The sequence below is a fragment of the Hippocampus comes genome, unplaced genomic scaffold (genome assembly GCF_001891065.2).
Source record: "Hippocampus comes isolate QL1 unplaced genomic scaffold, H_comes_QL1_v1.1 scaffold156, whole genome shotgun sequence".
NCBI classification, from domain to species: Eukaryota; Metazoa; Chordata; class Actinopteri; order Syngnathiformes; family Syngnathidae; genus Hippocampus; species Hippocampus comes.
The window spans coordinates 4,939,636-4,964,513 of record NW_017805744.1 but is presented as its reverse complement, the minus strand read 5'-3'; the positions used below and the strand labels follow the sequence as shown (position 1 = coordinate 4,964,513).

The 24,878-nt window shown below is 42.0% G+C and overlaps 2 protein-coding genes and 1 gene segment (V, D, J or C); 2 read left to right on the top strand and 1 right to left on the bottom strand.

Annotated features, from left to right (window-relative positions):
• Positions 1-1,351: 1,351 nt before the first annotated feature.
• On the top strand, positions 1,352-10,568 carry myot (myotilin). Its single transcript, XM_019884032.1, has 11 exons — positions 1,352-1,684; positions 4,283-4,481; positions 4,593-5,473; positions 5,822-5,975; positions 6,078-6,179; positions 6,440-6,477; positions 7,112-7,250; positions 7,417-7,624; positions 7,977-8,142; positions 8,279-8,412; positions 9,497-10,568. Exons 3-11 carry the CDS (start codon positions 4,617-4,619, stop codon positions 9,637-9,639), a joined length of 1,941 nt encoding a protein of 646 aa, XP_019739591.1. The 5' UTR covers positions 1,352-1,684; positions 4,283-4,481; positions 4,593-4,616; the 3' UTR covers positions 9,640-10,568.
• Positions 10,569-10,684: 116 nt separating this feature from the next.
• On the bottom strand, positions 10,685-15,842 carry hdac3 (histone deacetylase 3). The gene is made up of 15 exons (XM_019884068.1): positions 15,647-15,842; positions 15,226-15,308; positions 14,520-14,662; positions 14,185-14,266; positions 14,002-14,058; positions 13,674-13,729; positions 13,400-13,533; positions 12,843-12,923; positions 12,671-12,744; positions 12,381-12,445; positions 12,212-12,301; positions 12,017-12,075; positions 11,780-11,859; positions 11,512-11,669; positions 10,685-11,418 (listed from the first exon to the last, which is right to left on the bottom strand). The coding sequence occupies exons 1-15, from the start codon at positions 15,699-15,701 to the stop codon at positions 11,349-11,351; spliced, it is 1,287 nt and encodes a 428-aa protein (XP_019739627.1). The 5' UTR covers positions 15,702-15,842; the 3' UTR covers positions 10,685-11,348.
• Positions 15,843-18,157: 2,315 nt separating this feature from the next.
• LOC109524318 (immunoglobulin lambda-like polypeptide 5) lies at positions 18,158-20,763 on the top strand. The segment is given in 4 exon segments: positions 18,158-18,310; positions 18,404-18,732; positions 19,435-19,468; positions 20,282-20,763. Coding segments are annotated over 4 exon segments (723 nt in total).
• Positions 20,764-24,878: the final 4,115 nt, after the last annotated feature.

Sequence of the window (24,878 nt, the reverse complement as noted above, 5' to 3'; positions counted from 1 at the left end):
TTGGGCTCGTCCTTGATTCTCCATTCCAAGAGGTGAATGAGATTAAATATTTTGTATAAAGGAAACTTATGTCAAACACCGCTATTTCTATGTGCAAACCCTGTATCAATGCTAAAGATTTGTGACTTTGGTTTCTTTTTTGCACTGAGTCTATGTTTCATTGCTTGACTTTAATAGCATGCTAACATATGTTTGGATGCAAAGTGGCAGAAGGCAGCAATAAAGATTGAATTCACCAGAGTGTTTTTTGTGGCTTCCAACATAATACTCATCCTGGTCTTTGGCATTTGTCTTGTTTGTCAGAAAGTTTCTATTTGTTAGTATAAAAATGAATGTGTGTGTATAGGTCAAGTCAAGTCAGCTTTATTGTTAATTTAAGTCCCAAGACCTCGAGGAGCAGCTGGAGATAGAGGCTATTGGCTATTCGCCAGCAGGAAGCAGAGTGCTTCATGGACCCGAATGAGAAAGGGGTCCAGCTCCAGAGTGCTCCTCTTCAGACTTGTGAAGACTCCACCACTGCGCTGCCTGATTCTCTTGATTGTTCCCCTACCCCGGGGGTAGGCAACACGCGGCTCCAGAGCGACATCTAGTGGCTTCCTTGAGCTTTATAAAAAATGTTTGAAAATGGAAAAAGATTTTGATAGTAGTCTAATATAGCTCAAATAGATATAGATACATGTTGCAGCTCCGAAAAAGGAGAGATGTGGTGTTGGTTTTTTAAAACGTACACTTTATTTATGCTTTAAACAGTCTCGACAAACACAGACACGTCTGCGTCCGAATCCGTCCCTTCTTTCTTCTCGTTCTACTCGAGAGGCGTTCAAAGACAGCCTCAGAAAAACAGATATTAATGATCACTTAACTTACATTATGAAAAGCGAAAATAATGCACTAAAACATAAATCAAGCGAGGAAATTACAAAATAAATTCGATGGGGGCGCAATAAAGGAATGAATAACAGAAACAATTCTGAGACAGTCCAGTCTCCTACATACATGCAGCATGTGTTTCCTTCATTGTAAGTTTTATAGAAGGCTTTTGTAAAAAAAAAAATTGCGGCTCCAGGCATATTTGTTTTTTGTTTTTTTGTCCTATATGGCTCTTTCAACATTTTGGGTTGCCGACCCCTGCCCTACCCAACTGGCCAAGCAGCTCCCTGGGAGACAACGTCACAAGTGAAGTGGGATAAGTGGATGATACTCAAACAAACACGTTAAGTTCTGTTTCCATTGGTAACCGGTTTGTGTATTGTAGTAATCTTTTTTGTTTGTTTGTTTGTTTGTTTGTTTTTTCAAAGATGTCACTGTTGTTATATTTTGGACTTCTTGGTGTATATTTTGTCCATTCTGGCATGTTGTATTCAACAAATGAGTCAAGAAAGAAGGTTTTGAGTAGAAAACAATTTTATTTCGAAGTGAATAGTTTGGGGGAGTCATTAGGTGCAGTGGAAAGGGTGAAACCACGAGATGGCGCTGCCGCTCTGACGTAGTTTGGGAAGAAGCAATCCGGTGGAGCTTGTGTTACTTTGCAAGTCTTTCAAGTCTTCAGTCGAGCGTGCGAGCTCGGCCTCACCTGTTTGTTGTTGCTTCTTGGCTGTCTACGTCAATTGTTGAAAGGAAACGGCCAGTATTACCGCGCGTCTCCAACAAGTTCAAACACAAAGATCCAAAGACGCTTTTCAAGGTAAGAAATATCAAAAAATATATTTTTCTCGAGCCCTAGTTTTCATACCAACAATGCCTTTTGAAATGTGGTGTTGCACGACCTTTTCGAGCACGTCACGTTTGCAATGTTACGCTTTACTACGTTTTAAAACAGAAACACACCACCAAAAAACGGTGTTGAGATTGAGACTATTTTGAGAAGCTGTCAAGTTGATTTTTCAAAATGTTTTAAAGGAATGGGTTGTCATCTGACCTGGTGTGCATGGCACTGCAGGTGAAACGTGGACACGTGGCCTTATATTTCAGATTAATATAATATGTCCTTTTCTTTTTTTCTTGATCTAAACAGAGGGCCCCAATTGTGAATGCCCTGTGTGCAGACTACATGCCAAACGGCTCAAATTGAAGCCAAATGCTATCTTAGAATAAATTATGAGCTCATTTGAGGGCGGTAATATTTCCCTGCATGCATGCTTGTCTGTTTTTTTCCCCAAAGGGTTTACAGCCAAACATTTTTTTCTCCACTGACATGTTTATATTATCTTGTTCATTTCGAAACAAATGTGAAAATATTGTTTCAAATGGCTCTGTCGGTATATTTCCGTCTAATGAAACGGTATAGTCAGTACCATCTGAGAATGTCGGCACAGATGCTTTGGCTATTTCCTGAGGGTGATGTGTCCCATCTAAATTAATGTCTCCTGAGGTGTACAGTACTGTAATCTCATCTGCTATATGATTTGGGAAGTGCAGACATGGTGACTTTTGTCCTTCCTCGCTGCAGCTCAACATTTGTTTATAGTGTATCTTGGCAACAGTGTGACTTTTAAAGACAAATTGAGGTTCAATGCCTAAGTTCATGTATTTTTGTTTTATTCTTGTTAAAGGGAGTGAATGCTTCTGAAGGTTTGCATCCTTAACAGCCAAAGCAATATAGAAAATTAAGAATGAGATCACTTAATTATCAATCCATCCATCCATTTTCTCTACTGCTGATTCTCATTAAGGTCGTGGGTGTGGTGAATTTTGGGCAAGAGGTGGGGCACACCCTGGACTGGGCGCCAGCCAATCGCAGTGCACTTGAGGTCAAACAACCACTCAGAGTCCGATTAACACCTGAGGACACTTAAGCATCTTCGCTAAACCTAACGTGTGTTTCTGCAATGTGGGAGGAAGTCCCCAGAGCAAGGACAGGGAGGGAGAACATGCAAACTCCACACGGGAAGACCATAGCTCGCATTCAAACTCCCAAATTATGAGACAGATGTGATAATCAGTATTTCACGGTGCCAAAATTAGAAATTACATTACAAGAATGTGATTGGATTGCAACTTTTTTTTTTTTTAACATGGTTAAATAGCGATATAAACATGCATAAATGTGATTGGGCATTTGCAGAGTGAAAGGTGACAAGATCTATAGCTGGTTTGCTTCTATTTTTGAGGTAATGTTGACAACAAATGTCAAAGCACAATGACCAGATTGCATTGTTCACTTTGTCGTTGTCAGTCACAGAGGACGAAAAGGATAGTGCACGCTTAGCCGTGCCACGCAAACTTTGTGTGTTACCATGCACGCATGCATAAGTGTGTGTGTGTGTGAGTCACCAGTCGTGTGCCTGCACCTGCCAGCTGATGTCCAAATTCCTTGACCAATATAGCTTTGCCCACTTAATCTTTCTCCCTTGCACACAGTCTGCAAGGCCTCAATTCAGCCACCATGAACGTTGGAAATTGTTCAAATCTATTCCCTGAAGCATTGCCCATTGATGACGCTGAAATTAATGTTAATATATACACTGATGATAAGCATCATGAGACCTTTCGCTTCCTAATTGTTTTCTTAAATCGTAAAAAAATCATGTTTACCAGGAAATGGAACTTGCAGTCACCTTTAAATATTTTGTGAGTGCTGAGATGCCAAGATGTTGCCAAGCAAGTCGAGAAAAAAAAAATATATGCTCCAGAAAATTAGAAGGTTGCTATTCAAATGAAGTCACTGATTCACAAAACTGCTCTGCAAGGAAAAAAAAATGTTGAACCCTGATCATGAAGCACTTTTTCAGCCACATTGCCCAGCCCTACCCACCGAACTGTAACTTCTGACTCGTTACTGTATTGCATTAGCACTTTTAGCACCAAGACTTTTCAGTACGTTACCTATCTTGCGGAATTACACTTATAGAAATGTGTTGAACGGTTTGTTAATGATTTACCAGTCAATTTAATGTAAAATATTTAGTTTTCTTTTGAATAAGATTAAACCTGTTAGACTGTGGTGTTGAATGTGATGTGGTTTGGTGCGCCTCAAAACATTTAACCGCATTCACAAATACCGTTTGGTGTCACGGAGCATTAAGGCTAGTCACTCAAATACAAAATTGACAACTGAAGATGAGAGGCTTTGGCATATGCACAAACAACAGAACTTGACACATGGGCTCGTTTGTCATTGTCATACTTCAGCTAAATATAAACCAACTGGTGATCATGAAATAAGTTAAGATTTGCATTGATTGGAGAGTGTGTCACGCTCATCCTTGTCTCTGACTGTTGTTCTGATTCTCATATGCTGAAACCATAATAAGATATTTCAAACTGGTGTACCATCACCCAGCTTCTAAGAGGATCTGCTGGTCGAGCATCCTCGTCAAGAGCGCTTCAGTCACAGTCCGGAGCAGTTTTCTCGGTGCTCAGAGGTCCATTGGTCACCAGAGGTCACAGTCCATTCATCTGGCCCTCACCCTCCGTCTTCACAAGTCAAAGAAAAACAAACGACGCCCAAGCTGTTCACTCCAAGCAAGCTCCGTTTCAATGTAAAAAAGTTCTTTCCAACTCATTTAGCTGACAATGTGCTCCTCGTCTCGTATCTCCTCTTGAATTGTTCCACCTTGTTTACTTGTTGTTCATGCTCTTCTTTTGTCCAGTCCTCCCCATCAGGAGGCAACGCTATGAACCTGCCCGACGTGCCTACTTTTAAGCCCGGCGCCTTCCCTCCCAGTGCCTTCAACTATGCGCGGCCCAGACACTTCATTCAGTCGCAGTCAGCCTTTCAGGCACCCAGCTACGAAAGTGTGATCAGGGAGGCGCAGGAGAACCAGAATAATTCCCAGGAAAACCTGACGTGTTCCAAGCATAGTTCGAGTGTGGCTGAAATTCAAAATCAAACTAAAAGGATGTCTTCACAAAGCCAGTCAGTGTCAAAGGCCTTATCTCAATCTCAGTCCCAGATTCAGTCACTGAGCCTGACTCAGAATAAGACGCAGCCGAATGGTCAAGGCAAGTCGTCCCCATCTTCATCCAGTCTGAGCTCCCCTCTTTCCACTTCCTCTGCCGCTCCTCTTCACTCCTTTGTTGCCCCTTCTTCCACGTTGCCATCGTCCACTTCCTCACGCGTGACCATGCGCTCGACCATCACCCTCACCCCGAGCATCCCAAGCGCTAGTGGTCTTGGCAGCGCCACTCTGCCAGCCAATCAGAACACCATGTCTGCTTCCGCCGCCTACCTCTGTTCCGTGTTGCCCTCCCAGTCCTCTTTCTCCCCTTACTCAAAACTGTCTCCCAGCTCCACCGTCTCTTCCTCGGCCTCCCCATCCTGCTCACCACGAGCCCCTTCAAGCCCTCACCCCCCCATAAAAGAAGCTTCTCCTTCCTCCATCTCTCAGCAGCCTCCCCCGTTGTCCCCTCCCTTCCCTCGCTCCAGCCTCTCTCCCACCTCGCTGCCTCAGCCCAACACACCTAACAGTCAAAACAGAGAGCCGCCTGCCGTGGTCTCCTTGCCCGCCAATTACAAGGGGACGCCGAACACGTGAGTAAACATCAGTTTCACATTCAGGCCTTGTTCCACCCAGCCAGTAGACAATGCTTGCTTCAGCTGCATGCAAATGTAATTATTTTAAATGTTTGTCATGGTTAAGCTGTACAAAGTAGATCCTTTTTTTTCTGGAAAAATATATCTGACACAAATTTGGGTCGGCTGTGACTGTGGAACTACACAATGTATATCAAAGTGAGAGCAAACAAATTCCACACCATCGACAGAATGTTTCATGATAAACAGTGGATTTCTTAGTCATGACTTAGAGTCCTGATGATTGGTTTATTCAACGTAATTTCTCCTTATTCACAAACTTTTAATTCTTTTTTTCTGTCCTAGTCTTCCGAAGCCTCAAATTGTCAAGAAAGCTGTCGCTTCTCGGCCGTCATCCTCTCGCTCCACAGATGAAGAGATCCAAGGTTCCAAAGATGCTCTCATCCAGGATCTGGAAAAGAAGCTACGTTCAAAAGAACCAAGGAGAAAAAACAGTCAGGTATGTGTTGTTTTTTCTTTAAAAAAAAAATTGGGGCGGGAAAAATATACACACACACACACACACACACACCGATTAACAAAGATGGTTATTTTCGGGCAGAAACTTTCTTATGAGGAGCGCATGGCTCGACGACTGCTGGGTCCAGACAACGCCAACTACGTGTTTGACCAAGACAGTCTTTCAGACTCACAACTTGACCAGGTGCCATCACAAATCACAAACTGTTGCCACCGACTTGAACAACACAACAATGTCCTGAAATGATGTTCAGTCGCAAATTAAGGGCGCTAAAGAATGAGTTAATCATGCTGACACTGTATTGTACGGCGCTTGTTGCCAGTGCTTGACGAATACAGTGCTAGCAAAGTGCTCCATACAGGCTGGAGTAAGCCATCGGGTTATTTTATTCACTTTGATTGATGAATTAACTTTGAGCTGGGGTTTTTTTTTTTCTGTTACAGCCAGATTCGCCAGAAGGAAGACACACTGGTGGGCTATGGTAAATATGTTGTCAATTAAATCGTTGGAAACTGATTTAGTAGTTATTGGAGAAATTGCATGGGATGGAATAATGCCTTCAGTTCGGGTGTGTATGACGAGTGCACAGGGTGGTGGAGTTAAGGCCAAGTACTTTGAGCTCAAAAATTCCCAATACGTAGCAAAACACTAAAAAGATTGGCAATCGTTATTGCGGCCTCATACCAAAAATATTTGAAGGGTCAAATCTCAGCTCAAGAGTGAATGTGAATGGTTGTCTGGAGCTAAATTAAAGTTCAGTCACGTGATCATGAATGTCATTCTTAGATTTGAATTAAGGTACAAAAAAAATTAAATACCGGTAAGAGCAAATCTTAAATGCTGTGTAGAGCTGTTAAATCTGTCAAACAACGTCAAATGGATGGATCCAGGGATGCGGCATGAAAATATATGAGCTAACAAATAAAACTCTCATGAATCCAACATTTCTCAAACAAACCAAAACTTATTGGTGTATCAATCCCAAAGCTAATGGAGTTACAAAAGAGGACACCACTGTGTGTGTTTGTTTGTGTGTGTTTAGTTATATGCAAGTGAAATCTACTCACTGGATGGTGAATCACAGGGATCACAAATAGTGGTTCTCCCCCTTGCAGGGGGAAGCACCACAGTGGGACAGATGAGCGGGGGAACGAGGAATCCGCTATCCAGGAGAAATGTTACGCCCCTCGCTTCATGCAAATCCCTAAAGACCTCACTGTGGAGGAGGGCCGATTCTGTAGAATTGACTTCAAGGTGAGACATGCAAACACCCATTGAACGTGTCACTTTTCAGAAATGGTGGATACAAACTATGGGCGTCAAGAAACGGTAGCAAGACTTTTTTTTGTTGTTTTTTTTTAAATGAGCAGATGCAGTGTTCTGACGTGCAAGTAAAATACTCTTCACTCATCTGATTCAGGTTGGAGGACTCCCGACACCAGATGTCTGCTGGTACTTGGACGGTAAAGCATTACGTCCGGACGACTACCACAAGATGCTGGTTTGCGAGAAAGGGATGCACTCATTCATCATCGAGATTGTCACCGTGCACCATGCCGGCGTGTACGAGTGTGTGGCCAGGAACCGTGCAGGAGAATGCAGATTTACCTTGAGGCTTGATGTCATAGGTAAAATGGCATTACATTCTTCAGTAGACATTGAAAAGACAACCGTGGGAGGGTGTGTGTGTGTGTGTGTGTGGGTGGAGGGGTGGGGGTTGGGGGGGCATCCTGAAATATAAATTCAAATCTTCCTTTGAAGTGAAATGAAAAAACAAATAATGCGCACATATTTATAAATGATACACATCATGATATTACTTTGTGTCCATTGCCTTAGAAAGTTTTGTACCCTCTGACTTTTTCATTGCAAAATGCAACTGTTAGGATTAACTTTATTTGGAGCAGCTACTAAACGTATTTCAACTGCGTCTCCCATTTAAATGAAATCCATTATCCACGAATTGTTTTCACTCTATAGCCCAAGAAGCTCTTCGCCCGCCCTCCTTCATTCAAAAGATGTCAAACTTCAGAGCTCTCGAAGGTGACACTGTCAGGTTAGAATGCAAGGTGGACGCCTCGCCTCCTCCTCAACTCTTCTGGAAGAAAGATAAAGAGATGCTACGCATCGATCCAACCAGGATGAGGTGAGCTCACTCAGTACCTTCTCACTAGACCTCCACATCAAACCGGATCCAAACGTTCCCAAGTGATGTCTCAGTCCGTCTCAGTGTTCACGCATTCGTCTCTTGACTGTTGACTACTCTTGTCATGTTTGTGCAGCCTGTACCAAGACGGCTCGGGCAGGCAGTGCTTGTTGATAGAGAGGGTGACCAAGTCCGATGCGGGGTGGTACACACTCTCTGCTATCAATGAGGCTGGCCTGTCGACATGCAACGCCAGGCTGGATATCAGCTGTAAGTCCATTGAACTTTCTTCCTCTCTCAGTAGTTACCAGGGTAGCCCCAGTTGGGCGGTACAATCAAAGCACAGATGGAGGATGCCCTGCACTTAACGCCAGACCGCACTCGATTCTCAAGTCTGAAAGGCATAAACCAAACACCGCATGACACCATCAAACAGAGACCTAATTGGGCACATGAGCTATTGCTCTGGATCGTAAAAGGCTGCATGTGGGCCACAAGTGTAAACGTTAGCTCCATCCATTGGAAAGAGGCGGCTCACTGGAGCAAAGTACAAGGGGGATATTAGGTTTCTGCTCGATGACATAACCCGCACACCACCTGCTCGGTGTGCTGGTTGACGGCTTACACGGCAGAGAAAGTGACCTGCCTTTTGTTTTGCGTGTGCTCAAGTGTCATTTGATACAAGTTGAAAGCCTTCTTGCATTGATCAAGTGGAGTTGGACCCATTTTGGGATTCAAATTATTATGGGTGGTTCTCAGAAAGTTGAGAGCTGTTCGCTTTGCAAAATCCGAAATGCCTGCAGCCGAACGTTTTATTTTATCTCTTCAATATGATTGCGTCATTGTAAACGGTGAAATCCAGTGATTCATTGTAAACAGATTTTTTTTTAACATGTTCCCTCATACTAGTCTACCGAGGTGAAATACTGTAGTGATTCACTTTTACCACATGCAGTGATGTATGTGTGCAACTGCTTTTAAGTGAATAATTCACTTGGTCTTGGTTAAAGTAAAGCTGTAGTTCTCACCACACCTGACGTCGACAGTATGCCGTTTAATATAGGAAGTCCGTATTGCAAAGCGTTGATTTATAAGGAGCCGTATGTTATGTTCATAGCGTACAGTACATGTGACAGTTGAGGCGCCCAGCCTGTGCTGCTCCATATTGTGTGGAGGGGAAGAGTTATTTTCAGGCTCCTGGCATGACAGGAATGTTAACTCCTTCACCAACAACCCCACCTCTGTTGATTGCACTTGAATTTCTTTAATCGCATTTTGAAATGACTAGTCGCATAAATTCTTTGTTCAGAGAATTATAACTCAACGTTTTTAATCCTTTTTATGTCCTTGCGAGGCCGAGCAGTCCCACCCATGAAGACTGCGCCCCCTGGCTCCAAGGCATTGAACCTGTTGTCATCTCTGAGCCATGTGCCCGCTGTGACAGCAGAGCCCCCCGTGCAGCACACTGCCCCCCTCTATGAGAGCGAGGAACTGTAGAGCCTTGCGAAATACACGCACGCCCACACCTCAGAACTGTCGAAGCACTGACGCGGTATTTTAGAATGTTTGTGTTCCTGGCATAAGATGAAGTTTCGCTATCGTGTGTGTTCAGAAGTTAATCTTGGAGTCTTGATGTTGTCCGTGACTGCATTTACTGTTTCAGGCTAAAGAGCTAATGTTGGAATCAATGTCTAAGCCTCGCGAGCCATCATGGCGTCTCTCAGCAAAATGGTACGTTGAGGTCGCTTACTGTAAATGTATTAATAGTTGTGACAGTTGGTTCGGGTGCCTCTCGTGTCCTAACACACAGTTTACGTGGAAACATTTCCTCATCAGTCAGCATCATGACGCTCATTTTGCATAGATTAGCTTGATTAAGAAACGTAAGATTTGACCTCAGCCACTTGTCAACCTTCAAGACACCCTCTATCTAAAATTTGAACATTGTACCCACTCACTACAGAATCTACCCACAATACAGAACCGCACTTTAAGTCCTCCCACCAGTCTCCTCTCCTCCAATATGTCAAGTCACTGGAAATTGAAATATTTATTGCATTTCGCAACCCTCTGTCACAACCTTCACCATTCAACATACAGTATTGTTTGATTTTAAAGTTGATTGCTAATATGGCGTGTATGTGAATGATGATATTTATTTTAAGATTTTAGTTACCGGTATCTGTGTTGCTTCTCTTGCCTGATTTGAACCCGGTATGTTTTGTAGTTGAACTGCATCATCAGTGTTTCTCCACACATGAAAGCAAATCTTAGCATGTGGTTTACCCGAGCACCAAGATGAAGACTCTTGACAAAATGTTAAGGTGCAGGAAGGAGTGTTTTCTCTTGAAACACTATTTGTGGTGTCGGTTGTTCAGCATAGCAATGTATGAATGCGGAATAAAGTCACTATCAACATTGCTTTACCTTCTGTGATGTGTACTCTTATGTTATGGTAGTTTGAAATCGGGGTCACTGACGGTGCAATGGGACACTCGCCTGCCTTGAGAGCGGGCAGCGTGGGATTGGTTACCAAAAAAAGTGGACATGATCCTTTTATTTTAACAAAAAATGCTGCAAAAATATCAAAAGCACAAGAATCTGGCTAAAAAGAAGACTGGATTGCATCAGCCAACCAAGTTTCATAGTTTACAAACAGTGAATCACTGACTTACCTAAACTGCTGCACACGACAGTCCTTACATATACCAGATAATGTTTTAGTGTAATATACAGTGACATGTTCACTTGTTACACTGCTGTAGAATCCAGCAACAAACGGAAGTTAATGTACTACCAATGAGAACAGAAAGGCACATGAGAAATGTTTATGTCAGAGGGAATTGACACTGTAGCATGTTCGGACTGTAAAAGCATCTTGGGCATGAGCCTTCCAGATGAATTAGATCAACTATTTCACCGGCAACTGCTTATTGTTAAGGTTGTGCCCAAACCTTACAAATGAAAAAAATGAAGCATATCAGGTGAGTGTCTCTCAGTCAAAGTATGAACAAGATCACAAAAGACACATTTAAAAACTGGGCAAACTACAGGCGAGTTCTGATGAAAACAGATATACAAAACATTGAAACTAGGAATATTTTTAAATGTCCAGATATTCAGTGTGTCCATCATAATTGTCAGTGACCTAAAAAAGGCAGGAGGCGAACCGCTGGTTATAAATCGCCCCAGTCCTTCAAAGCAGGTCAAATTTCCACATCGCTTTCTTTGTCATTGTCATGATCGCCATCGTAGAACTCGTTCGCTGCTTCCGGCCTGTGGAGGAGTGACAACAGGAACGAAACTTCAGATGTGTGTTTCATGAATGCACTTGTACTTGTCAGCGTCGTAGTTGAAGTGTGTTCTGACCGTGTGTAGTTTTCCTCGCCTCCTCTCTCATCGGGGTCAGCCTCATCGGTGCGTTCGTAGCTCATTATGTCCGAGGGGACGTCGTGGATCTGAACGCTGGGAGCGTGGTTGAGCATCTTCAAGTTCTCAAACACCGTCTGACGGATCTGCTCCAAATACTGCGCCCGCCAACCCATTCAAGATTGGCGTGGTTACATGCGGAAGACGTGCTTTGAGATAGATGCTTGTTAACGCCCTAACACCACAATAATTTTGTTGGATTTTTCACCTGTCGGGAGTTCTGGTTTTCTATCCTGGTGCTGACGTCAGGATGCAGAGTGAAGTCGGGAGCAAAGTACTCAAAGTACTCTGGAAGACATGTTGAAAGCGTCGTAACATCATCCCCCGGATGCTGACTACATCATGGCTACATGGCTTGTCCACTAGCTGGCGCCAAAGTCGAATAAATGCCCTCAACGCGTTCTTGCCGTTGTAATTCGAAACACATGAAGTTGCAACATCTCACCACTGTAAGGCAGCTCGTCGCTGATCGATTCATCCAATAAGAGGGACGTCTCAAAGGTCCTGGAATGCAAAGCAGAGTTCAAGAGTTTTTAGATTTCATGTACTTTTTGTAGGATGATCTGTGACCTTGCTTTTTATGATCACTCCAACGTATGTGGACAGGACTTCATGACTTACGACTTAATTGACAACTTACCAGCATCGAGCCACATTCCGCACTGTGTATCCGCCTCCGCCCAGGACCAAGAGAGGAATCTTGAAGCTCTTCACAAACTCTACGCACTCGCTGCAAAACACTTGGACTTTGAAGGAATAGGAATACGAAGAGGTGCAATAAATAACTGTTGGACTGTTAGAATACTAACCCGTGTCCTCGTATGCTGAGGTTAAAGCAGCCCAGCCTGTCGCAACCCAGAGAGTCTGCTCCACACTGAAAGGGCAATTTTGGTTCTGCTTCAGCAAATGTAAAACTACGTGGATGATAGTCCAGAACTTTATGTATTCATCAAGCAGGAGTTGTGCAAGACTTCTTAAGTGTTCCAAATGTTTTGCAAAGATTACAAAAAAAAAAAAAAACAACTTTCGTGATAAGGTTTAAGAGTGCATCGTTTTCGGGTTGTCCATCTGTGAGATGCTAATTAGGTGTTTGGCCTACCTGTAGAACAATACACGTCGGCTGATAGAAATCCACCACCTGCTTAATAACCGGCTGGAAAAGTTGCCTGTAACCTAACACGCACACACAAAGATAGACCGACATTCACACACAGTCAAATAGCATAACTGCAAAACAGATTGATTTCTGCTGGGGACGGTGCGGAACTCACTCTGGTCATCAATGCCGTCCCTGAGAGGAACATTGAGGCAGTAGTAGCGGCCACTCTCGGCTCCGACCTCATACATGTCACCTTGGACGACACATGCAGTACGCATCATGATTCCACACTTGCAGAAAACAGACAAGCGCACGGTTTCAAAGCACCGCATTGCCCTTGTGATGACTTTTTGTCGAGACAAAAAAAAAAAAAAAGCCAAAGAAAGATGGAGTCTGCAGACACAACTGCAGAATCCATAGCGTTTTCTTACGCTACTTATGGTCTTTGAATTATTTCACTGAATATACACGTAATACAATTCGACCTACTTCTTCAATACGTTTTCAAAACAGGAAGTCGGATTTTCTCTAATCCACACACATGGTCCAAATTACACATCGAGGCTCAAATACATCCTGTCAAACTCGAAATTATTCATCGCCCTGGGCTTCTAGAATGTCTTGTAACTTCTCAGGGACAAAAGAGTCTTCTTATCCCCCCTCCCCTCCCCTCCCTGAGGATTCTGCAGCATTTAATCATTTCTGAGAATGCTAAAACAGAGTGCTCACCTGTTCCAGGGAAAAAGTAATTCCCATATTTGTGGAAGGACACGGTCATGACACGATCGGTAAGGTAGAAGGCTTCTTGCACGCCATCGCCGTGGTGAATGTCTATGTCGATGTACAGGACCCTGGGATGGTATCTAAATACATAAACACACACACACACACACACACACACACACACACACACACACACACACACACACACACACACACACAGGACTGTGTGTAGAGCGATATGGTAGAGCAATCGGTAACATCCCGTTGTGTGTCGTCTTACTTGAGAAGCTCCAGTATACTGATGACTATGTCGTTGACGTAACAAAATCCCGACGCCTGCAAACGCAACAGAAACACCTTTGCTCAGCCAATAAATAACTAATACATGATAAAAACAACTACAAAAACATGTCCGACGTGCACTTATTCGAGAGAGCAAAAATGAAAAGTTCTGTCTTTACAAAGGCAATCATGCGCTCTATTGATTTGAATAATCACAGTACAACAAGAACTATGTCTTGTTCAACGAATCTGACAATGGTAGTCAAAAAACGGGAATTATTAGAATGTCAGATGTCAGTCGCTTTTGTGCGCATGTGTGTTCTGACCTCAAACTTTTTAGCATGGTGTAATCCTCCGGCCCAGTTGATAGCGATGTCACAAATCTGGAAGGTAACGTAAGGCGCCATCAAGAATTACAATGATTGAAAAGCAACACTGTGAGGTCGATACGTGCTCATGAAATAATGTCCATTTACCGGTATACATTTTATATAATTGTGTGGTGTTACCTTGTGATTGAGTTGAGTGGCGCCCTGCAACGAGGCTCCTGTATATCTGGAGCAGAACTCAAAAAGACCTGGAAAGACCGGACTGAGACACAGAATGACAGCCTCATAATTAGGCAAATCAAATTGCAGAGATACACAAATATTTCGAAATGGCAACTACTTGGCGAGAAGTCACCGTGTGGTCCATACAGTGCAAGTCTAAGTCTGAGCAATATATTACTCATTATTTCTCCACCCTGGAGTGCATCCAGCCTCCAGGTTACCAGAGACCTGAGCGAGGAGTGCTATAGAAAGTAAACGGATGGATATTTCAATGGTTGGCTGTAAACACTCACCAATCATCCCCCACATTGAAAGTGTTGAGGCTCTTGGTGAAGCCCTGCATGTTGTTAGGGCTGACCTTCTGCAGGAAGTCAATGTAGTCTTCAGAATGGAAGCGACACATGTCGTGCTGTGACGCTTTGTATGGCTTAAACACCTGCAAAAATATTAAAGTATGATATACTTTAATGGTTCAAAAATTTTATACTTTTTATATGTTGTAGCATGCAGTTATATAGATACTTTTACCATGACATCATATGTCGGTCGATGACTGCCGTGGTATTATACTGTATTAAATGTACAAGCACGACAGAAATGTCGGATTCTTTGTTGACTACAATGGCAGCTGACTGCCATCAAACTCATGGCTATGTTGGGCAAAGTCAATGCCATTTTAATTTAAGTAAGCCATGCTCATCCCAAGTCATTACGTGAAAGTCTTTGTTTTAAATCCGCTTGTCTTCACACAGCTTGGTGGTGAGAGATATTTGAATTGTCGAGCGATCACGGTTGTTTATGACAGGAAATGTCATCATGTTGTGTCTTACCACAGTGTAAGTTTTCCTCTACTTTGTCAGTTTTTAAACCCTCATCTGAGCACATATAAGGAGATGAAAACAAGCGGGAGTGGACCTACAAGTCCCCCATGGTGGGTAAAAAAAACGTTGGTCAAATGATCAAAAGCTCTCTATTGTAAAGCTGAACTGTTGACCTCACCATCATTTTCTTATAAAGTCCGTAGTGCAGCACCAGGCTGTGAGTCAGGGACAATCGGTGAGGCTTCATCGGATGACCGGCACCTTATTTCGGGGAGGGGAAAAAAACATTTCAGCGATATTGCGTGTGAAGGTTGTGACGATGAAAGCTTCAAGCTCGGGTCCAACTGGGGTTTAGGATAAGATTCTAAATTTGCAGTTAAATGCTCATCTTTTAAAAATAATTTCAAACGGTAAACAAACTGTATGAGATGAAACATTTTACAAAACATTAGAGCAAATAAGTCTCAAGGACAACAGCAGGGCTCACATTTTAAATAAACACGCGACTAAATACTCGAGAGAAGCGAAGAAAATCTACAGATATGATGAGCATCCATTGCATTTTGTCGGCCCGCTCATCAACACAACCAGGTACTCACCGTAATGAAAGTTGCCCACGTCGGGGTCATAGAAATATGACGTCCTGTTCGTCATTCTGAGAGATGTGCTGTTTTTCTAGATTCGTTGCCGCTGAAACTGCTACAAAAATGACATTTTGTCTTTCAGTTAGCAAAGGTAGCCGCTGCCATGGTAAAAACAGAGTGTGTTACGTCATCAGACAGCGACAACCACGACAGAGAAGGGCGGGAAGAGTGACGAGCCGAGGGAAATAATCATAGATTTATCAAGCTAAGATTCATACAAAGGTGGCAAGAGAACTTCTGTTATCTACTAATAAAGAGTGACAAAGGTTTTTTGTAAATTTCGAAATTCTGATTAAATTTATGCACTTATTTGGGTAAAAGTAAAACCAACACCCTCGGAATGTTCTTAAATTTAAGTTGTAGTAACTTTTAGATTGTCCAAGTAAAAGGAGGTTTACTGTAAGGATTACACGCCCGTTTTGCTAAAAAAATTTAAAAAAAAACTGCACAAAAAATAATGTCCTTCTTTTGCTACCTTTATATTTATAGTATATGTTTATTTTTAAAGTGTGTTGACATTATGAACACAAACATCGATTGGCTGTTCTTAGACTCCCATTACCAGGGTAAATTTCTCTCTTACCTCCATTATCCAGGAAATAAGGATGTTGTGAACCACAATTTGCATTGGTGCTATTCTTGTAATTATTATGAATACTGTATTCATGATGAGATGTGGAAAAAAAAAGCAGATTGATTGGATTTTAATCACAGAATAGTGTTGAGATAAAATGAGAAACGCAACAGAAACCGGGTCTTTGCGCTCGACTAATGAAGCATCCACTCTCTGCCGTCCCAGGATGCACCTGCATGCCCCTTTCCCTTCCACTTTGGCTCTATGCAAATGAAGTGATCAAGTTTCACTTCTCTCAAATCACGCTGAGCTCAATCTGGTCCATCATTCCAGAAACAAGTAGTAATGTAACTCATAGGAGAACATTATGGTGAGCAGATGAGGACAGAGTAGATATTCATATGCAATCTTTATGAACAAATAACTGTACATGTAAAGTCAGTCAAAGATGGGAGAATTAGCAGGATTCTTGCTTTAAAATGAGCAAATAATACCTGAAAGTCTGAGCAAGGTTGTTTGAAAAAGAAAAATCAAACACACACCCTCAATTGTCTGGCATTCAATATTCAAATAATGACTTTTATTTTATGAGTAAGATTTTTTTTTTTCCCAAAAAATGATGACCTATCAAGAAATGTGTGCTTTAGTTACTTCACGCATCTTTGCATCAAACATCCCTGGAGACAAATAGGATTCTTGGTTTGACAATTTACTGATACCCATAAAATCAAATGAACATGCTCGCTTTCAGATGGGCAAATTTTTGCTGAAAGTTTAATGCTTTTATGTATTTCATGGAAAGTGAGCCATGGACGTGTGTTCTCACTTAATAAATGCCACTAAAATTTTTGGGATTACATTTTATTTGATGAAATGACGACTTGAGAAAAATGATGTCTTGGATTTGTTGCGCAATCAGATTTCAGCTTCAACGTGCTGTCAAGCCTATCTAGTAGTGTTGCCTGGTGTAACTTAAAGGCAAGGCAAGGGAGCTTTATTTTATGAAGCAAGGTAACTCAATGTGTTTCACATGATTAAAAGTAATTTTAAAAACATTTACAGCTAAAAGAGTTAGATGTTTAAAAGAAAAGTAAAGAAATAAAATTAAAATAACAAAAGGAAAGTACAGTTGCAAGAACAACATTTTGGAGAGATTGATTTTAAAAATATTTAAAAAGACCTTAATCAAAGAAATGGGGATTAAAAAGTATAGTTTTTCACCTGGATTTAAAAGCATTTGCACTTGGGTTGACATCACTAATGGAGACAGCCTTTTCATTTGTGTGCAGCATAACAGCGAAAAGACAAAAAATAAATAAATAAATAAATTACTATCCTAAAAAAAATTAAGTAAAGTAAATTCGACACACCAACAGAGAAAAAAAAATTGCCAAGTCGGTTAAATGATTCTTGAAAAATCAAACCATGGAAAATGGAAAAAAAGTAATGGCGACTCACACTTTAAACATTGTACCTCCACAATTCTGAGCTACACAGTCCGCAGTCTTTGTACATTCCAACATTTGAAAAATATTTAGAAACATATTTATGATTTCACTGTACAGGACACTTTCATTTCATTTTCAATGAACTCTTCAATGTCAGCATTTCACTAGGAAAATATCCCCACATTAATTCATCTCTGGTGATTAAAAAAAATGAATGGGTTATGTTTTTTACCATGTTAACATATCAATTATTGCTTCTAAACAGCTCCAGACGATGCACCTTTGCATGCGTTTTACAGTATATCGTTTTTTTTGTGTCGCATTGGTGGTTTCTATCATTTTGATGTGATAATGGTGGCATCAAGAGGTGGATAAGGTCAAGTAATCCTCCACTAAAGGCCCGCACACCAACCGCACAGCCTACCGCTGAATGAATGATCGCTGACGTGTGAAGCTCTCCAGCACTTCCTCTCCGGCCCTTTTAAAAGCCGCCGTACCATTCTAGCACTGCTTCATTGACTCGCTCGCCTGACGTTTCCCCACGACCAGAAGACACCATGCTGGGGACCCTCTGCCTTCTCATCAGCGCGCTGACTTGTGAGACCCTCTCTGGTGTTTCTCCTCCATGTTGACATTTTTGAGTCAGGTGATAGCAGATTGTTGTTAATTCTGTTTTTTTTCCTTTGACAGATGTTGACGCAGCCAAGGTGCTGACCCAGACACCGGCAGTGCTGACAGTTCCTGTAGGACAACAAGTTGTTTTCAACTGTGACATCCAGAGGGACGACGGCTATGTTGTCAGTTTTTATAAACAGGTTCCCGGAGACGCTCCTCAGTTTGTGCTGTATTATTACCATACGCATTCCTCACCTTCCTTGGGAGGAGGATTCCCCTCAAGTCGTTTTGATGCGAAATCATCCTCCCCGACAAATTACAAGTTAATCATTAAACAGGCTGAGGTCGGAGACTCTGCTGAGTATTATTGTAGCACATGGGACAGTGCTGCTAGTGTACTCGTAGCACAGTGACTTTGTGGGTCGCAAAAACTCCCCATTCTTACTTCTGCTTTGAGTTGAGCCAACACGCTCTGCATCTGTTTCACATGGTGGATTCTTAGGAAGGGATTCTGGTTATGGGCCTATTGTTCTTAAGACAGCATCAAGGTTTGCAGTCCCAGGTGTTCCCTGCTTTCATGACCACAAGTCAGCTGGGATAGGGTCTAATTTACCCATGATGCAGGTGAGGACAAGCGCTGTAGAAATTGGACAGATGAATGGCTGGATGCTCCCATTCAAATGAAAATACACCTGTTAAATACAGTGTAAAACAATGTTAATACACAATTTTAATGATATCATTGATACAACAAAAGCTGTACGGATGTATCCATATCTAATCAAGGTGGAGAATTCAGAAGATGAAGATGGTAATCCCACCTCCTCAAAGCATTGTTTCTACAGGGCCAACATGTTGCTCTTTTAAGATTCACCTTCACGATGCTCCTCTAAATGGACATTTCCATCTCGGTGACCACTTGACTGATATTTTGACTTCCACCACCACCGGAGCAGAGATATGTGACAGAGGAATGAATATCTCCATCCAGAAGTATTTTCGATCAAAAGCAAATATCATGAAAAGGCCCAGCCCGTGAATGTTGTGGAGGAGTCCTCAGGCTCATCAGTTTTTGTAAGGCCGTGAAAACAAACAGAATCACTGTGGTATTCGGAGGAGGAACCAAGCTGTTTGTGACAAGTAAGTCCTTCAAATTCTCCTAATCTACTAATGTACAACATTTCCATACATTTCAGCAGGTGTTTTTTTATTTTTATTTTTTTAATCTTGTAGTTTAGGTTTACATGAGTACTATTTATTCCAATATTTCGCAGTGATGGCCACCAATGTCTTTTCTGACAGTGAAGTATACTTTTTTTGTTTTGGAATCAATCTCATCTAATATTAAACTTACCTTTTTTTAAAAATGGTCACCTTTTTTATGCACAATAACAATATATTTATTTTTCGATGTATCATATTCAATTATTTTGTTGATTTATATTTTATTTCGTTTAGGCGGCCTATATTTATGTTAGTTGTGTGGTTGCCTTCACTATATTCACAATAACATAATTATTATGCATGTTATTTTTAAAGATTTTTTTTCTTTTATATTTCATTATATACCTTTATATTTATGACTAAAAATATCAGAAACACTTCTCAGTATGATTCAGGGCACTCCTACATCAATGCAAAGTATTCCGATCAAGCTATTGTCAATGACAATTAAGCATGATTGAATACAGGGCTTTTTTTTTTCTTTTATAGTTCAGATCACTTTACTGTTTGGATTCATTGGAGCCAGGGATCCAAAACTGTGGGTTCTCCACATGTTTGTTGTAGTAAATTAATATACGTGGTGTTATTCATCATTCATTTTAAACAGATAATATATGTTGATGGGTTTGTATGACGTGATGTACAGTATTTTGGTATGTGTGGGTCGCTGGGTGGGCTTCTCTGCACCTTTGCAATACTAACACAAGGAAATGGATCTTAACCCTCCAGGCTCTGACCTCCCTGCGCCCGTGGTGACGGTATTTCCACCGGCCAGCGCCGAGCTTCAGTCCAAAAATGCCACCCTGGTCTGCGTGGCCACTCAGTCGTCTCCATATGCAGACGTCACATGGTTGGCTCACGGCGTTCCAGTGAGCGGTGCCATCACGACCGACCCCGCCGTGCGACAGGCGGACCAAAGTTACAAAATCAGCAGCTATTTGACCGTGGAGACTTCCGAATGGAACACAGACACCGCTTACACCTGTAAAGTGTCTTTGGGCTCCAAGTCAGCTGAAAGCACCATCAACAAGTCCAAGTGCGCACCCTAGACGGTCAGCATTTAGGTTGTGGGCTGATCAGGCCATAACAATGATTTGTTTGCATGCTTGTAGGGAGTGTTGACTTTTTCTTTCTGCTTTATACTTGCGAGGGTGTATTAGAATTCTTCAATAAAAAAAATGCCATCAAAGCTTTTTGGGGCCTGGTGATTACGTTATTCGGATTCAAGCGCTTCTTCATTTCTCCCCTCGCTGTTGCGTGTCCTGCCTGGTGTGTTCTGTAGGTGCTGTCCCCGAAGGCGAGCTTTCTGCAACACACTCAACTCAAACATGATTCGACACGATAATATAATTATTACAAAGTGTTTTTGGTGTAATGCACTAAACAAAACAAAAACTAAGCCTCAAAGGCTAACCCTTGAAAATATTTAATGACAAAACTATTTGTATTTTTTTATGATGACGATTCAATTGTTTTATTAATTATTCTTGAGAATGGTGACAATACAGAATAATTTATGAATACAGTCGTACCTGGAGATAATTGTGACCCGATTGACCACTTTTGAGACTCTATACCCAGCGCCGTATATAAACAGAGTTTGAAAACCCACGCAGGCGCACGCAAACTCGACACGGCTTCCTAGGCCGGGGCCCGGAATCGAACCCATGACCTCTGCGCTGCAAGGCGGACGTGCTAACCAGTCGTCCACCGCGCCACCGCCAAGTGGCATAATAGCATGAATTGTGAATCACATGTTTGCGCTTGACAGTTATAAAAATATTTTGCCCTTTGACAAAATGAAAGTGCCAGTACCAGTGGATTTCAATGCGACTCTTTTCTTGTTGGGATTATAAAAGGATTAGTGTATAAATCACTTGCATATGACAGCATGTCTCTGCAGGTCTTGTCGGGGGGGTGTGGAGCCATCATGCACCCAAAGCATTCGAGTACAGAGCCAAGTAAGAGTCTGTTTTTGAACACTTGCCATATTCTTGAAAATAAAATAAGATCCTTATTGGAATAAATGTAATTCTGTTATCCCATATTTACTCTCTGTGTAACTTTAAAACCTGTTCCAGAGTGAGATCTCGCAAATACCTCATTTACAATGGGGTAGGTTGATAATGGTCGACTTGTCGGACCGGGAGAGCTCAGGCTGCTCCTGTTCTAGCTTTTAAGATAATATCTTGTTGTTAAGTTAACAGCTTCTGATCAAATTAACTGTTGCTTGTGAGAAGATGACATCAACCCCAGGACACCATGTGAGGGACATCCCAAGCTGTGTACGTGGACCATCGACATCCACCAGGAGCCGTTTGACGATATCTCAGGAATGAACTGTGTGTTCTCATTGAAACTCTCCTTTACTGAAACTGTTGTGGAATGTGCAAATACTCCCCACACCCATTAGAAGATCGGGTATCAGGGACATCCTTCCATTAAATGCAAGGAGACAAACGCGGTCTCTTCAGAGTTGCCCCGGAACCTGTAACGATTTACATGGCAGAGCCAGCTGGAGAGCTGCTCCGAGATTGTGAACCGAGACATGTTTTAGCGCACTCTCTCTTGCAAGAAAGACAACCGTGCCGGCCTCCTGAGTCTTCCTGTTCCTGATGTATTATTAGCGTCAGATTACCAGAAAAACCTAACAGTCCTCCACACAAAGTAGCAAAAAGAAGGTAAGAATAGAAGACAATGAAAAAGAGAGCGTCAAGATAGCGTTCCCACAAAGCCTTAATTTCTGTGTTTCAGTTACACCCTTTACATTCGACTTCCTCTTCACTCTTTCCGTTGTGTGACTTAAACGAATGTGAGATGGAAGACCAGATGTGCCCATGAGGTCGACAAGCGCGGCTACATCGATGAAGTTATGTCTGCCAGAAGTCATGTGTGACTGCCTGTGTGCCATTGTGCGAAGGAAACATTGAAATCCTTGAGTAAAGCTTGAGGCAGTTGACTGTGACTCAAGGAATTAATTACAATTGATTTGCGTGGCCAAAAGTGATGGAAACAGACTTGATTTTGTTTTCACAGCCCGTGTGTCTTACCCCAACCAGATGCTTTGGCAAAGCTGTAGGGAACATCATTCCATTGAAGCGGTGTACCTGTCTGTCCTGTGTGTACAGTAATCTATTTGTAGGCGTAGTCGGGCCTGAGGTTTCCCACAAGAATATGGGTGCATCTCATACATACAGTAGCTCCAGTCTGAACATTCTCTAAAGTTCTGTATTTTACCAAAATAAACATGCCATTCGTTCAGATGGCCCAGCAGATGGCCCCAAACAAGAGCCGCATTTTAAGAAGTGCCTTCACTAAATCACTGGGCCAAATGTATTGTTCTATTTCACATATAAGTGATTTTGTGCTATTGCTTGGCTTGTCAGTGTTGATTCATCCTCTTAAGATTATGTTACTCAACTATCAAGGCTACGGGACATGCAAGTCTACTTCTTTTGTACAGTTGAATCTTCAACCTTGCAACACCGTGGCAAGTGACAGAGAGGCTGGCTGACACCATGTTAACCTTCATTTTACAGAATGTGTGTTGACTTGTTGAAATGTTTTGGAATTTCTGTATGCATGTTTCTCTCCCTCCTGCATGAGCGCTTGCCTGTGGCTAAATAGTAGTGCTGTTCTGAATTGGATGAGTTACATATATCCTGATGTTACCGTAAGGAAATTCTCTCATCAGATGCCGTTTGAGTCATCAGATCATGTTTTGAGGGTTCCTCTCATTTTAGGTTCATCTGAACTTTTAAAATGAAATCAAGGGTCAAGTCTTGACAAATAATTAGCAATAGAGAGAATTATCGAATATGCATCAGGCAGCATTTTGGAACATGAAATGGACTTCACTCTTTACTTTATATTCAATATCTTACTTAGCTTTTCTTAATGTGTTTAAAATAAAGCCACAAACAAGCTTTATTATTGCAATGACCATTTTCACAGCAGTCATTTTGACATAGTGAAACAATGTGGAAAGACATAAGCAGCAGCATTATGTGGTAGAAAACAGAGAATTTACACAAAATCTCTGTCGGGAGTTCTGGAGTGCTCCAGAACAAAAGCAGATTCCACAAGAGACACAGATAAGAGTTGACAAAAATGTTTATTAACAAAACACAAGACCGACAAAATACAACGAAAGATAAAACGACACAAATCAAAAACGCTTGCTCGATGCACCAATTTGCCTTAAATGATCAATTGTTCTGGATGCTTATAGCATTGCTAAAATTAATAATGACCTAACACATCTACAGAATACAAATTAGCACAGTTTGTGTGCATCACTCACACTCTCGTTTTCTTTCTCTGAATGTCTCACCCATATGAAGGCTTCATTATGACAATATAATGTCCAAAATGGTTGAAGTCAAAGTCTACTGTACTTCGTAGGAGCAATAACTAGTAACTGTTTGTGCCTGTACTGGGAAATAGATACCTGACCTTCTCAAGATGTAGAAGTACAGTTGTGCTCATACTATTTGTTGAGTACAAAAGTAGTACCACCCCACTGACAAGGCACTGTATCCATACAATAATCAATGCTATTTTCCCAGATGGAAATATTCCACAAGTCTCTCATGGGTCAAACAACCTGCAGTCCAAACAGCAGAGTCCAGAATGTTCCTCTGGCAATAGCCCGAAACTTCCATGGTGCCCTCCTCACCCGTGACATCACCCGCAGCTTGACATGTGTTAAATTGCAACACGTCATCATGTCATCATCAATATGTACTGCCTTGAAGAACAAACATCACCAGAGGAAGCTGTGCTACAGTGGCCTTCTGTGTGTATCAGATGTGTTTGTTTGCTTTTATCCCAATTCGACACCCTGGCTTTGCATGGGTGCGACTGAATGCCTGGTGGGCAATAGAGTGTGTAGAACTTTGCCCAGACTGTCCGAAGCTGATACTTATAGTGGATGATGAATGCGGCCAAATGCTGAGTTATTGGACTATAAGAGACTGTCAGACCCGATACAGGGAGTTTGAGAACCCCGAGCTAGAGGCCGACAAGGGAGCGCATTTTCACTCCTGTCCCATCCCAACCTCACGGATAAAAATCCTGTCCCGTCCCAGTCTCGGACCATAGTAATAAATAAAATATTACTTGATAATCCTGCTCCTGTCTGCCCCCTTTGACTTTTTATACTTTACCATCCCAATCCTGTAATTAAAGGTAAAATTGGCTCCCATGCTGTGAGAATCTCACCGGATTCCTGAAAAAATGTCAGCTTCTCCCCTAAGCTACAACGACAATTTATCCATTTATCCCCCCCCCCCCCCCCCCCCCGGGGGTTTCTAGCCCAACCAAC

Coding starts and splice junctions, on each gene's coding strand:
- hdac3 (XM_019884068.1), bottom strand. CDS start 15,701: ATGACGAACAGGACGTCATATTTCTATGACCCCGACGTGGGCAACTTT. Junction 13,534..13,673: donor AGTATACTGGAGCTTCTCAA/GTAAGACGACAC, acceptor TTATGTATTTAG/ATACCATCCCAGGGTCCTGT. Junction 11,670..11,779: donor AAAACCAGAACTCCCGACAG/GTGAAAAATCCA, acceptor TGGCGGGCGCAG/TATTTGGAGCAGATCCGTCA.
- myot (XM_019884032.1), top strand. CDS start 4,617: ATGAACCTGCCCGACGTGCCTACTTTTAAGCCCGGCGCCTTCCCTCCC. Junction 6,478..7,111: donor AGACACACTGGTGGGCTATG/GTAAATATGTTG, acceptor TCCCCCTTGCAG/GGGGAAGCACCACAGTGGGA. Junction 7,625..7,976: donor CTTGAGGCTTGATGTCATAG/GTAAAATGGCAT, acceptor TTCACTCTATAG/CCCAAGAAGCTCTTCGCCCG.